The 18624-nt window shown below is 49.8% G+C and overlaps 6 protein-coding genes across 6 annotated transcripts; 3 read left to right on the top strand and 3 right to left on the bottom strand.

The window, feature by feature from the left end:
- Positions 1-3734: 3734 nt before the first annotated feature.
- Positions 3735-8271, top strand: KY384_005493 (uncharacterized protein; the record flags this gene model as incomplete). Its single annotated transcript, XM_044813993.1, has 5 exons — positions 3735-3983; positions 4036-4237; positions 4434-4749; positions 6175-6586; positions 6655-8271. 5 exons carry the CDS (start codon positions 3735-3737, stop codon positions 8269-8271), a joined length of 2796 nt encoding a protein of 931 aa, XP_044669294.1.
- A 196-nt stretch (positions 8272-8467) lies between these two features.
- KY384_005492 (uncharacterized protein) lies at positions 8468-10015 on the bottom strand (the record flags this gene model as incomplete). The annotated part of the gene is made up of 2 exons (XM_044813992.1): positions 8468-9613; positions 9689-10015. The coding sequence occupies 2 exons, from the start codon at positions 10013-10015 to the stop codon at positions 8468-8470; spliced, it is 1473 nt and encodes a 490-aa protein (XP_044669293.1).
- A 163-nt stretch (positions 10016-10178) lies between these two features.
- On the top strand, positions 10179-11263 carry KY384_005491 (uncharacterized protein; the record flags this gene model as incomplete). The annotated part of the gene is made up of 2 exons (XM_044813991.1): positions 10179-10349; positions 10406-11263. 2 exons carry the CDS (start codon positions 10179-10181, stop codon positions 11261-11263), a joined length of 1029 nt encoding a protein of 342 aa, XP_044669292.1.
- A 352-nt stretch (positions 11264-11615) lies between these two features.
- On the bottom strand, positions 11616-15593 carry KY384_005490 (uncharacterized protein; the record flags this gene model as incomplete). Its single annotated transcript, XM_044813990.1, has 7 exons — positions 11616-12134; positions 12185-12745; positions 13893-14021; positions 14089-14348; positions 14399-14660; positions 15095-15155; positions 15457-15593. The coding sequence occupies 7 exons, from the start codon at positions 15591-15593 to the stop codon at positions 11616-11618; spliced, it is 1929 nt and encodes a 642-aa protein (XP_044669291.1).
- A 495-nt stretch (positions 15594-16088) lies between these two features.
- Positions 16089-17261, top strand: KY384_005489 (uncharacterized protein; the record flags this gene model as incomplete). Its single annotated transcript, XM_044813989.1, has 1 exon — positions 16089-17261. One exon carries the CDS (start codon positions 16089-16091, stop codon positions 17259-17261), a length of 1173 nt encoding a protein of 390 aa, XP_044669290.1.
- A 457-nt stretch (positions 17262-17718) lies between these two features.
- Positions 17719-18352, bottom strand: RPS16 (40S ribosomal protein S16; the record flags this gene model as incomplete). The annotated part of the gene is made up of 4 exons (XM_044813988.1): positions 17719-17759; positions 17819-18068; positions 18150-18221; positions 18284-18352. 4 exons carry the CDS (start codon positions 18350-18352, stop codon positions 17719-17721), a joined length of 432 nt encoding a protein of 143 aa, XP_044669289.1.
- Positions 18353-18624: the final 272 nt, after the last annotated feature.

The following is an 18624-nucleotide window of genomic DNA, read 5'->3' as shown; positions in this document are numbered from 1 at the left end:
GTGACAACACTCGCACAGCGTAACATGATGAGTGCACCGATGATAGTGGTGCTGAAGATGGGGTAATTTGGATGAGTTGACGTTGAAAGAACCTCAAAGACAGCGTTGCCATAGCTTCAGGCTTTACTCTACAGAGCTTCGCGCAAGGGCCCCACGCCAACTAGTAAGTCCAGTAAGTCCCGTAGGTCCCACAGTCCCAGTAACACTGCCCTGGGACCGCTAGCAGTAGACTTGCGGTCGGTAGGGCATCATCCTGCAGCTTTGTCAAACCAGCGTCCGACGCAGCATGCCCCGTCCGACCTATGCTGCCACTTGAAAAGAGCTACAAGCTCGGCGTTCATTATTATCGAAGATGAGACGCAACATCTGCTCGTCTGACAGGTGCGTGGGTGATGGGATCCAGCACAGATCTCAACCAAATGGAGAAGTCGAAGGGGGACCGTGCCACCGGTCTTCCTTTCGGTAAAATGCAGGGTGAGGTTACACTGCAGCAAGCATGGATGGTGGGCCGTTGAACGTGTGAAGATGGATGTCTGTGGGTGTTCCTCTAAAACCAAAACGGCAGATATCCCTGTCACAAGATCTAGGAGCAAGGGACGACTTGAGTGACTGGGGATCCTGAGCCTGGTTCGTGCACCTTCCCGTGGCCTGCACTAGGCCCAACCTCCCGGAGCTTTCTCATGACTGGCGGGCGTGTGGACTTCACCTGCAGCGCATCTGCACGAGATAACCTTCTACGCTTCGCAGCCTGCCCAGAGAAAGCACTCGAAGACGTGTCTGCTGCTGAATCTGGAAAGGAAGCCATGAGCCGAGCTTTCGCACACCAATGACCACGCTACCCTCCCCAAAGCGCTTGCGTATCTACGGCTGAAGGATGCCGAGGACCAGAAGACCTGGTCCATCTTCGCCCCGCTTTCTCATCTTTCGAGATGAGGCTTGTCTGTCGACCATGCTCCACCACAGTTCACGAGCCGTGGTTGGCACAACGTGGCCACCGCCTTTCTGAGTTCCCAATTTAACGCCCACTAGTGGCGGGATGACATGATTGTTCTAACCCCCTCGACCGTATCCATGGGACCCTATTACTGTTCCGTAGATTTGAGGGCGGAATGTCGAAGGAATGCCAGCACATGGATAGACTCGACCCCACAGCATTACCTGTAGTCATTTTGAATTCATTGGGCTGCCCCTATATCTGACTTATCGGCCCTTCAGATGAGTCGACACACCACCATCCAAGAAGCAGATACACTCCCACAAGGCAGCAGATGATTGATTGATCGGAATGTTCCCCACGCTGCATTTTACGAGATGAGACGACATCATTGTGTTGCACGACGGGTGGGAAGTGGCACAGCTTATATCAACTGATGCCTTCGACAGGACCCAAATTGCAGGCGTAGAAGCTCGGGAAAGCCGAGTTGTATAGATTACTGTCATCCTGTCAGATCAGGGCACTCGGTATTGAGTAATTTCGAGAGTGAATCAGGGGAGCACTGAAGAAGAAGGAGCAAACAGAGCGGTGGTACTAGTGGGGTCTAGAGCAGCGCCAAGATGGAGTCATGTAATTTTGGGCAATAATACCGCGCGATTTCTCGTCTCCCTTCCAACACTCCAACCTTCTCTGTTCCCCCTAACTCACACTAAGTACCCTTAACCATCCACCCTAACCATCACCATCCTAGCCTCATCAAAAACTCGCGCTATTGCTGCACCTAGGCCAAATCTAGGAAAACCTCACCAATCGTAATATCGAGAAGGTCCTCCCATTGCGCCCCGCTGAGATTATACCAGCTTGGGAGCGACTGGACAAGTGTGTGACGACGGAAATCGCACGCGGTCGCAATCTTCGCATCATTTGCGACAGCAGGTCGACCGGGCGCGTTCCTTTTCGACGAGAGCGCCGGTAATTCGAGAAGTAAATGCTCCAGGTTGTTGGGAAATCATCCATCAATAATCAATTCCGGACCCGGAAGGACTTGCGAAGGGAGTTCCAAGGATCCCGAAACACAGAGTCTCGTCATCTCCGCTCAGCCATATTGATCGATTGGAGGCCAAAAAGGTATCAATCGACCAGAAGCTAGATCTCTTACCTAAAACTGTCTAATCATTTCCTCCAGCCCCAGCCTCCCGGCTTTGCAAAACTAGAGCCTCGACTACTATCATCTCCGCGCGCGCCAGCAAATCACGCCAGTGCTGGCCCCAAGTCCCTAACAGTGGGATATCTCGATTACGTGCAAATCAGCTGCGGGGAAGATCCCAAAGTCTGCTTTACAGCTGCCAAATCTCGCCCCCGTCCGGTATCGCAAACTCGCAAAGGCGAGAGCAGGATCCTCGTTATTCCTCAAACTTCAGGCAAGGCCGAAGAGGAAAGCTCACCGGCATTTGAGTTCGCTGCTGTACCTTGATTTGTAGGCTGGGCCGCTGCTGCTGCTTGTCCCGGGCTGACGGTCCAAGTGCTGCCTTGCCAGTCAACGTGCAGAGGGGCATCGATCCATAAGAGTTTAACGCCAGTGCATGTCGAAGATCTTTGTCGATCGCGGTCCTGGCTATCTCTCCTTCGAGGCCGCACGTTGCTTCGGTGGGACTCAACAAGCCTCGAACACCTTCTCCTTTGCAAACTTTAAAATCTCGCACAAGCGAGGAGAAGTAAGTAGCAACAAACAGGACCAGATCGTGGAAATTTGCCCCACGAATAATATTCCTAGTCCGAGAACTGGTGTGGCGGTTACTCCGCTCGCTTCTTCCCCTGTCTGCTCACATAATTTCGCCCGGCGGTGCGACTCTCGATCGCATCACTAATCTCTTGTCGTCACACGTGTTGGCTCCAGAGACAAAGACATTGTAGTTTCCCGTGCTCCCTTCAGCCGCCTGAAATCACTCATCCCAAGCCCATTATTTGCTCGAAAAGCGCGAAAAGCTTGGACTCGAAAGTCTTCAAGTCTTTAGAGTTTTCGCGCCGGTGTCTACTTTTCAACCAACGCTATCAAACCGCTCTCACTAAGACTAAGCTTCCTAGTGTTGGAGGCTACGCTCACCGCGCCTGGTTCTGTTTACGCCATATTGCTGGTAACCCAAAAGTCAACTTGTGGATTAAACGACTATCCCAGCCGAGAGACGGAGCCTGCTCGGAAACCACTGAACTGATCGGTTCCTGGAAATCACCACGCCTTGGTCGGGCTACTAGTACAAGAGGCCTCCGCACCAGCATTCGTCTAGTGTTGTCAAACTACTTCTTTTGACGCCTGGCTACCGGTATAACCTCGATTGCTTCAAGCTAGAGGCTATTCGCCCAAGCCTGCCACACATTCTACATCGCGAAGCTGTAAGTCTCACCTCAGACTTGCCACCGTCACCACCAGGTGGTGATGAAGTCCAAATGCTAACATGTGTTTGGTCAGCAGTCGCGTCCTTGTGTCAACAGAAGCGGTAGAATAGTTGTCGCAATTGAACTCGTGGACACATCTTCTTTCAGTGTTGTTCATTTAGACGAGTCGCGCAACCCCACAATACTTGCAATTTCCTTTCGCCTCACACGCTTTGGCACCTTCATATTTTTGAAGGAGATCAACGACGAGCTCTCGCGCCTGGCGCACGCGCGGTACCAACCAAGCAACAACACTCAGGAAATCGGAGAGCATCCTTGAACAGGAATAATGGCTCAACAAACCACAAGTCCGTCAATGTCTTTGCAAGATGGACATCAAGATGACCATCAACACCCGCAGCAGCAAATGAAGTCTAACTCCGAAGTGCCTGTAGATCCAAACATCGCCGCGTCGAGTCCGACCTACCCTCCCTACTCACCCTATGCGCCTCATGACATGTCCCAATACCAAGGACACCCCCCTCCAGGTTATCCACAGCATCATTGGCCACCGCAACACCCTGGTTACCCCCATGGAATGCCTGGTGGACCATATAGCTCGCCGGGCAGCGCAGCATCTGGGACGCCAGCGAGTGCTGGACCGCGACCAGGTCAGGTAAGTGGTACCAGTAGTTCCTTACCATTCCAGGACTTAGTTTTTACCGCAGAGTCCTCACCCGCTCTCTCAGGTCTATTCATTCGTCCCCATCCCCGGCGCTCAGCAACACAAGCGCCCCCGTCGGCGGTACGAAGAAATTGAAAGGATGTACAAGTGTGGGTGGCAAGGTTGCGAAAAGGCATATGGTACTCTGAACCATCTGAATGCGCACGTCACAATGCAGTCACATGGCACAAAGAGGACACCAGAAGGTACGTTAGACCGTCCTCTATCTCTACCGTCGGATGCAAAGTCATGTAGGTGGATCACTTATCTGCATGTCTTGGCGATATTGGTGAACCCATGAACGGCGTATGCGCGACGCACCTCGTGCATTCAGCCCTGTACCTAAATTTATGCCCTATCTGCACGCTAACGTCTAGTCTTCGCTAACCAAATTTTATGCAGAATTCAAAGAAATCAGGAAGGAATGGAAGCAACGAAAGAAGGAAGAGGAGAGTCAGCGTAAAGCTGAAGACGAGCGAGCGCGACAACAGAATGGCGGCCCACCAGAAAACCAACCGAGTGATCCGAACCAGCCTCAGGGCCCGAACTATCCATCTGGAGGTAATCGACCTCAACTTCCCCCAATCGGCTACGGTCCATCCGGTGGACAGGTACCGCAGCAATACCCCAGCGGGGTGGATCAAATGTACCAAGCTGGGAGCAACGGTCAGGTCTATCCGGGATACCCGCATTCGCCGTATGGACAGGGCCAGCAAATGTGTGTTATTCCTCCCACCCTCGAAACTGCTGTACTGCGAGGCCATCTTACTAATCTCACGCTTCAGGAACTAAGGCCGCACCAGCTATGCTCCGCTATGAATTAGCTCGCTTGATTTGATGCTTCCCTTGGAGACATCGTTTACGATACCCCAATGAGCCAGATTCTGGAAAGGTCGCTGTAATCATAATGGAGGAAGTGGAGGAAAGCAGTCCTACACGGCGGCGGTCTCAATTGCATAGCCAGGCGGAGTCCTCAAGCGCGGATACTTGTTATGAGCAAACCGATCTACGGTTTCACGATTTTCTTCCCCTCTCCTCACACACACCTCGAGCCTGCGCGGCCACATGGCTATCGCGCGAGCCTTTACGGATTTCCTTTCTCTTGGTGTGGTCTCTCAGTCTCACGAGTCGGGGAAGGTAGTTTATGACATCGCGGACGGCATTGGGTGGATCTCGCATCATTGACGCGCGTTCAAATTTTCATTATGTCGAAAGGTGATCGCTGGCTGGAAGTGTGATCTTTGTGGTTGGAGGCAAGGGCGGCCAGGGTCATCAGCGATTCTTGGAGTGATACCAACTTCAGCAACGCCAGGACGCAGACAGAGCCTTTGTTATAGCTAGTGTATTGGAAGGCGCTGTCTAGTCCAGATTGTTTAGTTCTAGTCATAATGCAGTACCTAGTCTCACGCTCTCATGTTCCCTGTCCAGTATGCACCACTTGTTCTTGATTTACGCCAGACGAGTAGGCTGGGAATATAAGTTGCGGCTCTGTACAGCTAGCGTCACCCTGCCGAATATGCACCGGCGTTTATCTCGTCTTAAAATAATATTATTATGCTGGCGAACGTGGCAAAGGCAGACTACTGCGTGCTAATTTAGTTGACGTGGTAAGATGAAGGTAACTGCGTCGAGTAAGGGGCAAATCAATATTTTTAACTATTAACTAAGGTCACCAACTAAGACTGCGTGCCGTGAGGGCGGTTCGATCTAAAGTAGTGGCCGTGTCAAGAACCGGCGCAGTGGTAATTGGTAAACAGACTGAAATCATCTTGCCTTACCGGAAGTGGAAATTTTATACTGGACTTGTTGAACAGCCCACCACCCTCCCACCCTTCGACTGTAGGGTAACTAGCTCCCACCAAACGTCAACACGTCAACACGTCAACACGTCAACGCCAATAATGTTGACGTCTGGAAGCTACTGTCAAGCTTATGATAGCTGCCGCTAGTAACAAATCGACGAAAATTGCAGAAATCTCGCCAGCTGGGATTTGAGAAGGGCAATCACCAACGACCACTTTCTACATCCCAGAATTGTTGAGCTAGCTTGTCTGATGCTTAGTTGCCCGGCATGCATACACCGTTGTATGCGCTCCATCCTTGGAGACGTCTTTGTCGCCCGACCTCCACTGTTGCGTCCCAGCCCTCTCCATCGCCAAATCCTACACTGGCATCCACCAAGATCGCGAGGTGTAGCTACGGCCACCAACCAAACTCCAGAGTTCGAAGATCTTGCATTACCATCACGACCTGATGGTCATCCTCCTCCGTTTGTGAAGCTTAAGAAGGAGGATTCTAAAGGCCCTATGAAAATTGCAAAGGCGCCCAGTCGCTTGATATTGAATAAAGAGCTGGAATGGATTCACGATCCATTAAAGCTAGCGGATAGAGTCATGTATTTGATCAAGACTAAGGGAGATACAGGCCATGAGAAGGCATTAGCTTTGGTTGAACGAGCAAGTAAGGGCATGCCCTGTACGGTCAGCTGGAACCACCTGATTGATTTTGAGATGGGAGGTGGAAGAGTCAAACAAGCTGTGAAACTATACAATGACGTATGTTGTTTCTGCATTGGACACTGGAGGTTTACTGGCTTTGTTGCTTACTGAAGCTCTACATCTAGATGAAAAAGCGAGCTCAGACACCTGATGCCCGTACATTCACCACACTCTTTCGAGGCTGCAGCCGCAACGTTCGTACCAGTCCTTCGGTTCTCGAAAAAGCACTAGCGATCTATCACTCAATGTTCGCCGACAACTCGCCTGTCAAACCTACGTTGATACATACTAATGCGGTTCTCGACGTGTGTGCACGATCTGGTAATATCGATGCTGTATTTGGGGTCGCGGCAAGGCTACCTGTCACAGGAGCGGCCGCACCGGACAAACGCACCTTCACGATCATCTTGAATGCGATCAAGATTTTCGCAACAGAGGACTCCAAAGGCGAGCACGGCTCGGCCGCTTTACGAGAACGACAAGATCGAGCGGTATTGCAGGGAAGAAGAATATGGGACGAGGTCAAAGAACGATGGTCGAAAGGTGATCTTGAAATTGATGACGAGCTAGTGTGTGCTATGGGGAGACTGCTCATGATAGGGAATACGGAACATGACTATGACGATGTTCTTTCACTGATTGAGCAGACTATGAACATACCAAGACAGCTTGCTCCGTTGAGGGATCCTGACCGTACTCGACCCACCCCTGAACCCTGTGACGAAGACGGTGATAGCAATTCCTCTGCCTTGAGCCTCACAGATCACACACTAGCCAATGCACCCACAAACGCAGATGAAGATATCGAAAGCACCGATATCTTCACCAATCCTCTGGCGAAATTTCTTCCGGAGCAATGCCTTGTTCACCCGAGCCCCAACGCCCTTTCCCTAGCGGTTGAATCCTGTACCAATCTCCGCCAGGGTCGTGCAGCGCAAGATTACTGGGGCCTCCTCACCTCATCAGATAAGTACAATATCATTCCAGACCAAGAGAACTATCACGTCTATCTCCGACTCCTGCGCTACCAGCGGGCTTCCCGCCTTGCCCTTGGAATTGTAGAAGAGATGCACAAAGGCGCGCTCGAACCACCTCGGGACTCACAACACAAGATAAGCCTCCAGCGCAAAACTTTCCGCATCGCGCTCTCTACTTGCGCCCGCGACATGCGTAATCGGAACGCCCTCGGCTACGCTGAGAGAATTGTAGTCATCATGACCGAAACACTCGAGGTGCCTGACCCAGCCTGCCTTGTCTCATTTCTCGACACCGCCCTTGGTCAGCAGCCTCGTGACTGGCGCACACTCATGCAAGTCGCCCGCCGAACAGCCGTCCACGTGCGTACGCTGAACAGTTTGAGTGCTTTGGGCTTCGCGTGGACGAAACCGAAGAATTGGTTGGATATGCAGCGGAAGGAGAATGAGGTTTTGGCGTTGGTGAAGCAGTTGGTAAGAGTGTTTGACGTCGTGCTGACTGAGGGTCGGGAGGGACTGGAGCAGAAGGACAAGGTCGTCTGTAGAGATACCCGGGATAGCCTGACTGCTTTTGTGACAAGGCGGATGCATAAGAGGAAGGGGATACCAGGGAAAATGGTCAGAAATGCTGAGAATGAGAAGAGGCAAAAATTTGAGAAGTCGAAGGATAGAGTCAGTAGATTACTTGACGAGGGAAGAAGAGAAGGCAATGATAGTGAGTATAGAGATTTTAGAGGGAGGCAGAAGAGGCCAAATTCGTTGGTGTAGACAGTCCCAACACGTATATAGGACTTGTCCAACAACCGTGTGTCTTCATCATAATGACATTTCGAGAGCAAACAGAGACTTCACTACAGCCTTGTAGATCCTGTCTTGGCGGTCATAAGCATTTCATATCTGCATCTCAGACAAAGTTCACATGTTTCAGTTAATGCTCACTGAAATTGGAGCCGTCACATCTCCCTTAATACGTCCTCGCCAGATTCCTTAGATACCAATCCACAAGCCGTCGTCCTACCTTCGCCTCACTCGTATGTATCAGATCTCCTTGCAACGCATAATCCAACTCACTACCGTTAACCACCTCCCCTTCCAGCAAAGCCCCTTCGCTCCATCTCACCTGCCTCGACCGCTGCTTGTTCACTAGCAGCCAGCTTCTCAACTTTTCTGGTTCCGTCTCCAAGAACCCGGCTAATTTTTTCAAATCCATTGTCGTATACAGCTTCAAGTACGATTTGATGGTGGGCGAGAACATTGTATTCCGCACCTCCGCCATGAAGATGGCAGTATGATGATCCACGGGATCCACATTCAACGCCGGATTATCAAAGTCCGGCGGCGTGGGAGAAATAAATTTCGGGCACGCAGACCTGAATAGCTCTTCAAAGAGTGGCAGGCTTTCCGGCCCTCCACGCTGCAAACGAATCAACTGCTCCCCGTACTTCTCCCTCAACGCAGTATGTATAGTATCATCGAGCTTGGTGGGGCTGAAAGCGACACAGATAGCGATGAGAGCGTACATCTGATCATTTTTCTTGCTCACACTGTCATATTGACTCCCGGGCCCTTGTTTCTGGAAGTTCTTCGTCCGGCTCACGTACACGAGGATGTGGCTGAACATGCGGATCGCATCTGCGTACCGTCGGAGCATCATGTAGCTGAACCCCACGTAGTAGTATGTTGTGAAATGGGCGGCCATCACGCGGGCGAACATGGCTTTCTTGTTTAGCTCGATGTCATCGAGCGTTTTGAGGGCGAGCGCGAAGTCGCCGAGCAAGCAATGCACACGTAGCAAACCAATTATTGAGAAATAGCCTAGCATGCGGTAGAGAGGGCGAGTGCCGTAGTCGCCGGCCACGGCGTTGGGGTCTTCGTTGCGCTTCATGGCGAGGAGCTGTTCGTTGATTTGGGAGCGTTGTATTAGGCTGTAGAGGACATTGAGGACGGAGTAGCAGCCCCATGTATTCGGATTTTCGCGCAAAAGTGAGGCTTCGGAGGTTTCGTCGTTGGAGGCAGAAGGGGTGTAGGAGCGTGCGATGCGGTTGCGGTAGCGGCAGAAGGATTCGAATTGGTAGATGAATTCGTCTATCACGTCCCAGGCCCAGTAGTACTGTGATCAATCTGTCAGCAAGCTGCCGAAGTCCGGATAGATGATGGCAATCTCTGATTAAACGGGGGTACGAACTGTCGGCACTTCAAGATCCACTGGCCCTTCCGAGTTGAGTATGTAGTGGAATAGACTGCAGTAATTATCGTAGCTTGCGAATTTGGTTTCTAGAGTTGCTTGATATTCTAAAGGTGTTGCAGCAGCGGTGAGTTGGGCTTGTATGTCTTGTGGTCCAGCTCCACTCCCTCCGTAAGAGTTTGTTCTGTCCAGCTCGTCCATCCCATCGTCGAAGTGGACTTGTTCCTTGAAATCCCCGGCAAGCGCATCATCTTCCTGATCCAGACCATCGTCCGTCGCTCTTTGCTTATCCACCGTTTCATACGGCTGGCGCTGATGGAGTGCCATGTCTGTTGATTTTGCTGTGTGCCCGAAGGTTGTTACGTGTGGGTTTCAGGATAATAAATTACGAAAAGGCGTATTTTACACGTTTCCCAGGGCCAGTGAAGCGGAGAAGCGGGGCCTTTTCTGGTATAGCTTCCGGGTCGCTATGGGCGCATATCGGCCCGGAATGATTGTGCTTCGAGGGGTCTTTATGAGGAGTCTTAGGGCGGTATTCGAGTGGTTTCAAAACAAAAGCCTGAATCCGGCCTTCGGCCAGCCCCTCAGCTCGTCCGTATGTGATCAATTGCGCAAGATGGCACCCGAGTATAAGGTCGCACTTATTCAACTCTATGCAAAAGTAAGGCGAGTATCCCGATCCTCTAAGCATCATACATTTCTCTGACACACTCACAGCCTGTCGACGCTGAAGACAATTTCAACAGGGCGTCCATCTTCATTCATGCCGCAGCTGCACAAGGTGCTCACCTTGCCGTTCTCCCCGAATACCATCTGACGAGCTGGATACCGCGGGACCCAAAGTTCAAGGAGATCTGTGCCCAATGGAGCGTCTTCCTAGCCCGCTATCAAGGCCTAGCGGCTGAGTGCGACATCAGCATCGTGCCTGGCACAATCGTCGAACTCCACAAAGACGAGGTTACCGGGGAAGAGACCCTACAGAATGTGGCCTACTTCATTGATAACGGAGGCAAGATTCTGAGCAGATATCAGAAGAAGAATCTGTGGCATCCGGAGCGAAAACACCTCGTCAGCTCAACGTATGACCCCCACGACGCATTTGACACGCCACTGGGAAAGGTTGGATTACTTGTCTGTTGGGATTTAGCGTTTCCCGAAGCTTTCAGGGAACTCATCGCCAAGGGCGCAAAGACGGTCATCATACCGACATTTTGGGGCATCAATGATTGTTCGGAGTATGCGCGGAATCTCAACCTAAGGACAGAGGCGTTGCTGTTAGAGAGCATGTTGACGGCGAGGGCGTTCGAAAATACGTGTTGTGTCATTTTTGTGAATGCCGGGGCCCCGCCTGGGGATCTTGAGAATGGGGCGTATGCTGGCTTGAGTCGTGTAACACTACCATTTGTTGGCGCCAAGGGGGAGGAGACAATGAAAACTACGGCAGAGGGAATGAGCATTGTCACAATAGACATGGAAATTGTGGAGGAGGCAGAGAAGAATTATCGAGTTCGGGCTGATCTGGGGGCAGAAGGATGGCATTATACCTACAGGCATGAAGATAAATCGAGACTTTGAGAATGAAATATGCCTTTCAAGTCATATCATTGAATCTATGAAGTGCACAAATACTTGAAAAGTCTCAAGACCTCAAATTGACTTCAGCGTTGGCCGACGAGTCCTCCTTGAGCTCCTTCACCTTTACAACCAAGACGACACAAGCAGCATCGTGCAATCAAAGGGGGTATCTCATATTCGTGACGCTAAACAAATGAACAACCCCCGGTATAAGCTTACAAATGGTTCTGCCCTGCGCAAAAAGGACGAGGAAGTATGTCCAGTGAATCGAATTGTATGGCTCAATACCACTGTTGCAAGCGAAACCTGAAGTGTCTCCATAAGACTCCAAACTGATCCGGTGCCCTTCAATTCAGGCGGCAATGGGTCGAACATTCCAAGGGGACCTTGAGTTTACGTTGAGAGATGAAAAGTTCGATAGGGTACCTGGCTCTTCGTCTGTTGAAGAACCGTCCTCGGTACCATCGATGCCGAGCATCTGGAAGCGATTGACAGCTGTGTTGAGCCTCTTTGAAGGCGATGGCACCCTGTTCTCTTTTCTGAAATTTGATTGCTTCTTAGGCAATGGCTGACTGCATTCGTCTGGATACCATTCAATCTTCATGCCCCTATAGCCTGTACGAGACATCATGCACGTCCTTGCGAAGAGTGAATTGTGAATAGAATTCAGCTCAATGAAGGCATCTCCGCGCTCGAAAGTCACCTCTATTACGACCAAATTGTGTATGTGGTCTAGATCATCGCGAAGACGTTCCTCCGTGATGTTGTTGTGTACGCCTCGAATGACAAGATTGCGAGTAGCGCCGATCCCTATCTTGTTAGCAACATGGCCCGGGAGAATAAACTGTCGCTCGTTCCATGAAAATTCAAGCTGCACGACCAATGTCAGTTGGAATTTCAGCAAGCCAAGCGGAAACGTACCCTCTTTCCCTGAAGATAAATATCATTCCTCTTCGCATAGGCCATGAATTGATGAGCGGCGGCACCTTCAACGAATGATATGCTAGCACTTCGGTCGTTGGTACGCAGGTAGATATCCAGAACTGCACCGCCACGGACAAAGTTCACAATGTCCTTATGGGTCGCTTTTTCAGGAAGGCCTTTCATGACAATTGATCGTTGCTCTGCTCTTGCGTAGAAGGGTCGATCGCTTCTCGCAGGCGCAGAGAAGCCATCTTCTTTCTCATATTCAGGCGTGAATGAGACATCGTCTTGTTGAGAACTATTCTGGCGTAAAAAACTGGCCTTTGGCTTGGTGTAAGCTTGTTCATCTGCCCAAGACCTGGGTGCACCTGAATGAAAATGTGCAGAGTCGGCGGTAGGGTTGAGGTCTCGGGAAATCGTTATATGCGTCTTTGTTGGCCGTACGAAGAGGCTTGCCTTCCCATCATCCCCTTCCAAACTTTCCATTGGAGCGTTGGACGAGACATGGGTATTTTCGCCGCGAATAAGAATCTGCAAGATTAGTATGAGAGACATGCCCTGACAAAGAATTCGTTACCTCCAAGGTCTCTGGTGTAATGCCACCTCGGTACAAGGAATCTCTCAGGCTTGCTATCAATGATGTGAGTCTAGTTTCTTCCAACTTTGAGAAATATTATTCAGGGTCAGAGTTGTCGTCGTAAGGGAGAGGCCTACTGTATTCTTGAGCCATATGAAGCTGTGTTGGCAAGTCAATGGAGGGTTGCTAGGAGAGAAGAGTGATACCTTACGAGATTGTCGTGGTCGACTTTGGGAATAGTGACGGTAGGTATGTTCAAAGAAGTTGTCAGGTCTTTTCCTGTAGTATGCTTGTGGAGCTGTTCAGCTTTAACCAGGTCATTCGATGTAGGCAATACAGACGAATTCAGCACTTTCGTAAGGTTAGCAGCGTTTCAAACGAGGACGCTCTAGGGCATTGTTACCGACGTAAGAGGGTCTCAAAGTATGCTTGGTCGATATTTACAGTAGCCGCCATGATGTCTCTCGGTGGCGATTGCAACGAGAGCTCATGAAAGAAATCGATAAGAAGATGTGATGTGGGTGAAGGAAGGTGCGGCAGGCTTGGCGCGCTTCGATGGCAATCAACAAGTTCATGCACAAATCTGCAGCTAAACACGCCTCAACCCTTTTCAGATGCCAACACGATTGCAATGACCTCAATTCATAGCATAAGCTGGTTCATATTCCGCTACATGTAACCACCAGCAGAGCATAGAGCCGTCCAAGGCAGGGCACAGACTGCTCGAATCATTCCAAACACACGCTCACAGGACGCTTTGCAAGCATTTACAATTTCAAAATCTATGTTTCCACCTCGCTGGTTGCCAAAGAGCAATTGAGATCTGGATGCCGGCTGCTTCATTTGCAGCGATCTTGTTTCGTCGTCCATATCAAGTCTTTGCCAGAATGGTTTTGATCATCTCATTGCCTATTCGGGTGGCATCCGGGAAACGTGGCTCGAAATATCTCTGAATGCGCTCAAACCGATCCTTGTAGGAAGGAAAGTCACCGAACGAGACACATGCGGACCAGTCCTGGTGCAGTTGTCAGCCTGTCGTGCTAAATGGACTCGCGGAGGAGCCAAGCTCGATCCCGCTGAAGACCTGTCTATTTCATGCAGGGGAGTCAAGGGAAGCATGGCACTAACCCTAGCGGCAACGGTGAATTCTAGATCATCTGCACGAAATGACAGATCATTGAAGGCGGTCTCTATAGCTTCGTCTAAAAGCGACGATTTGAACAGGTACTCGGTCACCCCAAGCCAAAGACGGAATGGCTGGCAACCTTGTAAGCGTGCTTCAACACGATTTATGCAACCAGGACATGAGTAGGCAAAGACATACAGGTGTCGAACATATCATATGTTCATAAGGTACGATGCCTAACTTAGACCAGCAATCGACCATGGCCAAAAGACTGAGATGGTTATTTGGCGTTCGCTCTTGGGAAACATTGCTCAATGAGAAGCGATCAAGTAGGTCGTCCCGTAAAAGCAATTCTTTAGAGTCTCTCGCAGACCCAAATACAGCTTCGCCTGCAGACCTTATGCGTACTTCGAATTCTTTGCGATTTCCACTGAGCATAAGCTTGAACAACTCCGTTGCTAGCATGACATGTGAGTTCAATCTTACTGACAGGGGACGCTTCGCTTACAGGACTGTGCATACTGACGTATTTGCTCTTTGGCCTGCGGATTCAATATGGCCAATCCAGCATAGACGTGCCATCGGTTGGAATATATTCGCAGCATAATGTTGCACTTGACGTTCTCAATGCCACCGATATAGCGGCCGATCTCCCAGGGAAATTGATTGTTGGCTTGCCATGCAGTACCCATACTTAGAAACGCAGCGTGAGTCACGGCTTGGGTATCAGCAGTAATGCGATCGTGTTCTGCGGCGGAGAGGCAGACATTCTTGGATTGGAAGCAAGCTAATATGGCCCTCACTAAAGCGAAACTTTTCTCCGACGCTCTCTCACGAATGATGACGAGCGGTTGCCCCTTTGGATCGACGCTTGGCCCGTGAAGAGAATGGCAAGAAACGATTTCGACATCTGGTGGAAGGTGCTCATAGAAAGCAGCAATTTCTGGTGCTTTACAAGATGTTTGACCCCCGACGATAGCCCCATATTTGGTTGCTAGGTCTTGTTAGCTTTGAATTGACATTGCAGCTTACAGAGGGGCCTACATGAGCCATACTTTTTTACAACATCATTGATGAAGGCCGCTTCAACACTGTACAGAATATAATCGCTGCACCTAGAAACTAGATGTCCATCTTGAAGGACCTCCACATTGCTCTGACCTCAAGTAAGCAACGAACAACTATTCCACTAAGGTCGACATACATTCTCCGAGAACTCAGCGCGCAATGCATCGTACTTCTCGGGCTGATCGCAAGCTTTTACTCTTCACGCATGTCGCCGTCAGTGCTCGTTCAGGATGGGATATCTTAAGCGAAATGTATCCATAAGCTGTCCATGTGCCATATTAGCCATAGTCATTTTCATCCAATAATTGTATCGCTTGAAAACAGGGATTTTTCAGACATATAGAAATTAAGGTAGCGAGCGTTTACATCATTGATGAGCTCCCAGTCGACGAGATACCATAACAGTATAAAGCGCCGCCTGAAAGCCATACTCGAGCCAAATGCACTCAAGTCATCATAGAACTTAATGGGGAAGTCTGAAAAGGACTTACAACGTACCTCCAACCGGCGGCGCCGATCCTTCTTGCGTACATCTTACCCATGTCACCCATCCCAATGATTCCCACAATTGCACTATCCGTTATGTGGGTGTCATTGTCTGTACCATTGGCAAACGATTGACTATCCACGGCCATCTCGCCGTCGGTTCAGATTGTTATCGGAGCGTGCCTCTCAAATTTTGCAGACGATTCTAGTCCAGTGCGTCGCTTTCGAAGCGAGATGAGACACAATACCTGGCGACCGTTGGTTCTAGGAGTATCATAAACATCCGACGCATTAATTTTACGACTCATTACCATCTGATGTTTTCGAAGGTGGCTCCATGGGAACGTAGGCGGTGCTGTACTTTCGATTTGGCCTTGCAGAGGCATTCATTGACTTCCTTCACAGTGGCTTGTGCCAAGCTCCAGGGCTCAATTGTAGCTTGCATCCTGGGAGCTTTATATCTCATTCATTTGGTGGCATGTGGGATGTGGGATAGGTGATGAAGATGGCTAGTTTTGAGTTTTGTCTGTAAAAGGGCGTGGAGCTTCAAGCCAAAGCAAGTCCGAAAGGGGAAGGTTCTAGGGCTATATGAAGTGCTATGATCTCCCCGACCTCTTCCGCCTGAGCTCTAAAGAACGATCTTCATGACTCTGCAAAACCATACCTATACACCCGCAATACTTCTGATCGATATACCTCCCTCGATCTTATGTGGAATTGATCTTTTATCATTTACAACGTCTCCTAGGTTCCTAGGAATCAAAGATCTTCCGCCAGGCTTTCATTTCATCTTCACCTCTGAGACTTCATCTCTTTCCCTACGAGACGGCTTCTGGTTTCATGTACCTCAGCCGAACAGAGATTTAGCGCCACTTCTCATTGTGTGCAAATGGGACAGTCAGAGAGGCTGCCTCACGTCGCTAAATGATACTGAGAGCTACCGAGCAAAGCTGACCGACATCTGGGACACTGGTCTCAGTCCTTATCGGCAACGCGCGCAGAAGGAAGCACTAATTGAGTCTGGCGATTGGGACTTACTCACAACACACGTCACGCCTCAGACGCTGAGACATCTATCCCAAAACGATCACTGGAGTCTCAACTCAGCAGGTTGCGCTACTGTGGATCAAGACGATATCCCTGGGTTGAATATTGAAGAAATTGGATATGAGGAACGGAAGCTTGGAGTTTTAGGCATTGATCTTAAGCGAACATGGCCGAAAGAGGCTGTTGGCAGGGAGCGAACCGATGCAGCTATCGATAGAACCTGGGCACTTGAAGGCCTTGTCAAGAGATGGAAAAGTGACACGCATGGCTGGGGGCATATACTTCTGGGGCAGATGGAGGTTTGCTTCATCATGATCTTGACACTGGCAAACTACTCTTGCTTGGAAGAGTGGAAGAGGTGCTTGAACTTGGTCTTGACATGTAGAAGAGCGCTGCGTGAGCATGAGCAATTCTTCGTGGATTTTTTGGTTTTACTGAGGAAGCAAATCGAAAGGTGTGAGGATGTTGAAGGAGGTCTATTTGATATGACAGACGAGGGTGGATCACTGTTGAAAAGTAGATTGAAAGGTTTCAAACAGATACTGGGGCAGGCTTTCTCTTTGCCTGAAGGCGAAGACGTAAAGGAAGAAATGGAAGAGCTTGAACAGACGTTGAGTAGAATGTATGACTGGAACTTGACAGAGAATTACGTCAAAAGAGGAACGTTGGAGCTTGAAGATGGCGAGACAGTAGGCATAGTTCTGAATGGCATGGATGAGGAAGAAGACGGAGAATATGCGCCCGTCATCGTGGAGCTCGATAACACGTGAATCTAGGCAATAAGTCTACCATTAGCATACTAAGGGTATTCAAAATGGTAAGGCATATGCACAGTTCCAAGCTTGAACGATATCGTCAAGTAATAAAAGACATTCAGTATGATCGTTTAGGTGACTGGGTTTGGAAGAGCAATTGCTTCGCTGTAGATTGAGCATAGGATTCCTGATAAGATGATTTATGTTTGACTTATCTAACGCTGGCATGGAGATTTCTTTGCGACAGGCATACGGTAATCACGTTTGAAATCAGTATGACTTGCGATGAGGGTAAGACGACAAGCTCAGGGAGAGGCGATCGCGAGTGACGCGATGGCTAAATCCCTGCAAATCGAAGATTTTGCGAACAGTCTTTGCAATCAAATTTGTCAAATTTCGAGCTGGCGAAATGTGGGTGTATGCCTTGATAATTTGTCTACATTCAATATGGATATTCGTTTTGATACCTTCGCTAACGGTATGATTTTTGATATCTCGCTCTCGCGCCCGGACCTGTGACACTATCAACATACACGCTCCGAACAGATTCATACCCACACTTATCAACATACCTCCAAATTTCTTGGGCTCACATCTCCTGTTATCCGCCACCAGTAAGGTCCTGTCGTATTGCACTAGCGCTTGCTTCAACTGATTCTTTGCGTATTCGTCCACATATTTCTGATAGTATGCCACTATGCTCTTTGCGATGGCCTGCCGAACAGCGTATATCTGTGAAGTGTGACCGCCTCCATTTACCCTGACTCGAATGTCCACATTGGCGAATTTGTCAAGACCAACGATGAGGAGAGGTTCGTAGACCTAAGCAAGGAATAAAGTGTTAGCCGGCTACCCTTTTCGAACGTCGGAAAGCCTGTCTGAAACGGGTGTTGTGCAATTTACTTTGAATCGAAGTATCTCTGGCTGTACGAGGGCGAGTGGGCTGCCGTTGACCTTGACAAGACCTTTGCCAGCCTGACCTTGCAGTCAGTAAATTTTGGAATTCCACGCGATGTTCGACATCAACACATCCTTACCTTGCAGTGCGCGACTGCTGTTGCAGTCTTCTTCTTGCCGAAGCACTGCACACTTTGCTGCGTCGCCATGGTGGTGATCAATTAACTAGCGATACTGGGACATAGAACAACCGTGAGGTTCCGACATGTGGGACAAGCTAGCGGCTCGCTTAGCGTGTACGAGTGTGGCAGCCGACCGAAGTCGTTTTACTGGGGCAGTGAAATCCAGCAATATCGCCACTTCCACTGCCATTCATGCGCTTTTCACTATTTGACACGGTCATCAAAGCCGTGCATTTCCGGAAGACGTCCACATGCGGCTATAGCAGCTGCTCTTATGTGACCGAAGTGTGAGTCCTATT

The sequence above is a fragment of the Bacidia gigantensis genome (genome assembly GCF_019456465.1).
Source record: "Bacidia gigantensis strain McMullin 20006 chromosome Unknown contig_245, whole genome shotgun sequence".
Lineage (NCBI taxonomy): Eukaryota > Fungi > Ascomycota > Lecanoromycetes > Lecanorales > Ramalinaceae > Bacidia > Bacidia gigantensis.
The sequence above is the reverse complement of the archived record's forward strand: the minus strand, read 5'-3'. Positions and strand labels throughout refer to the sequence as shown.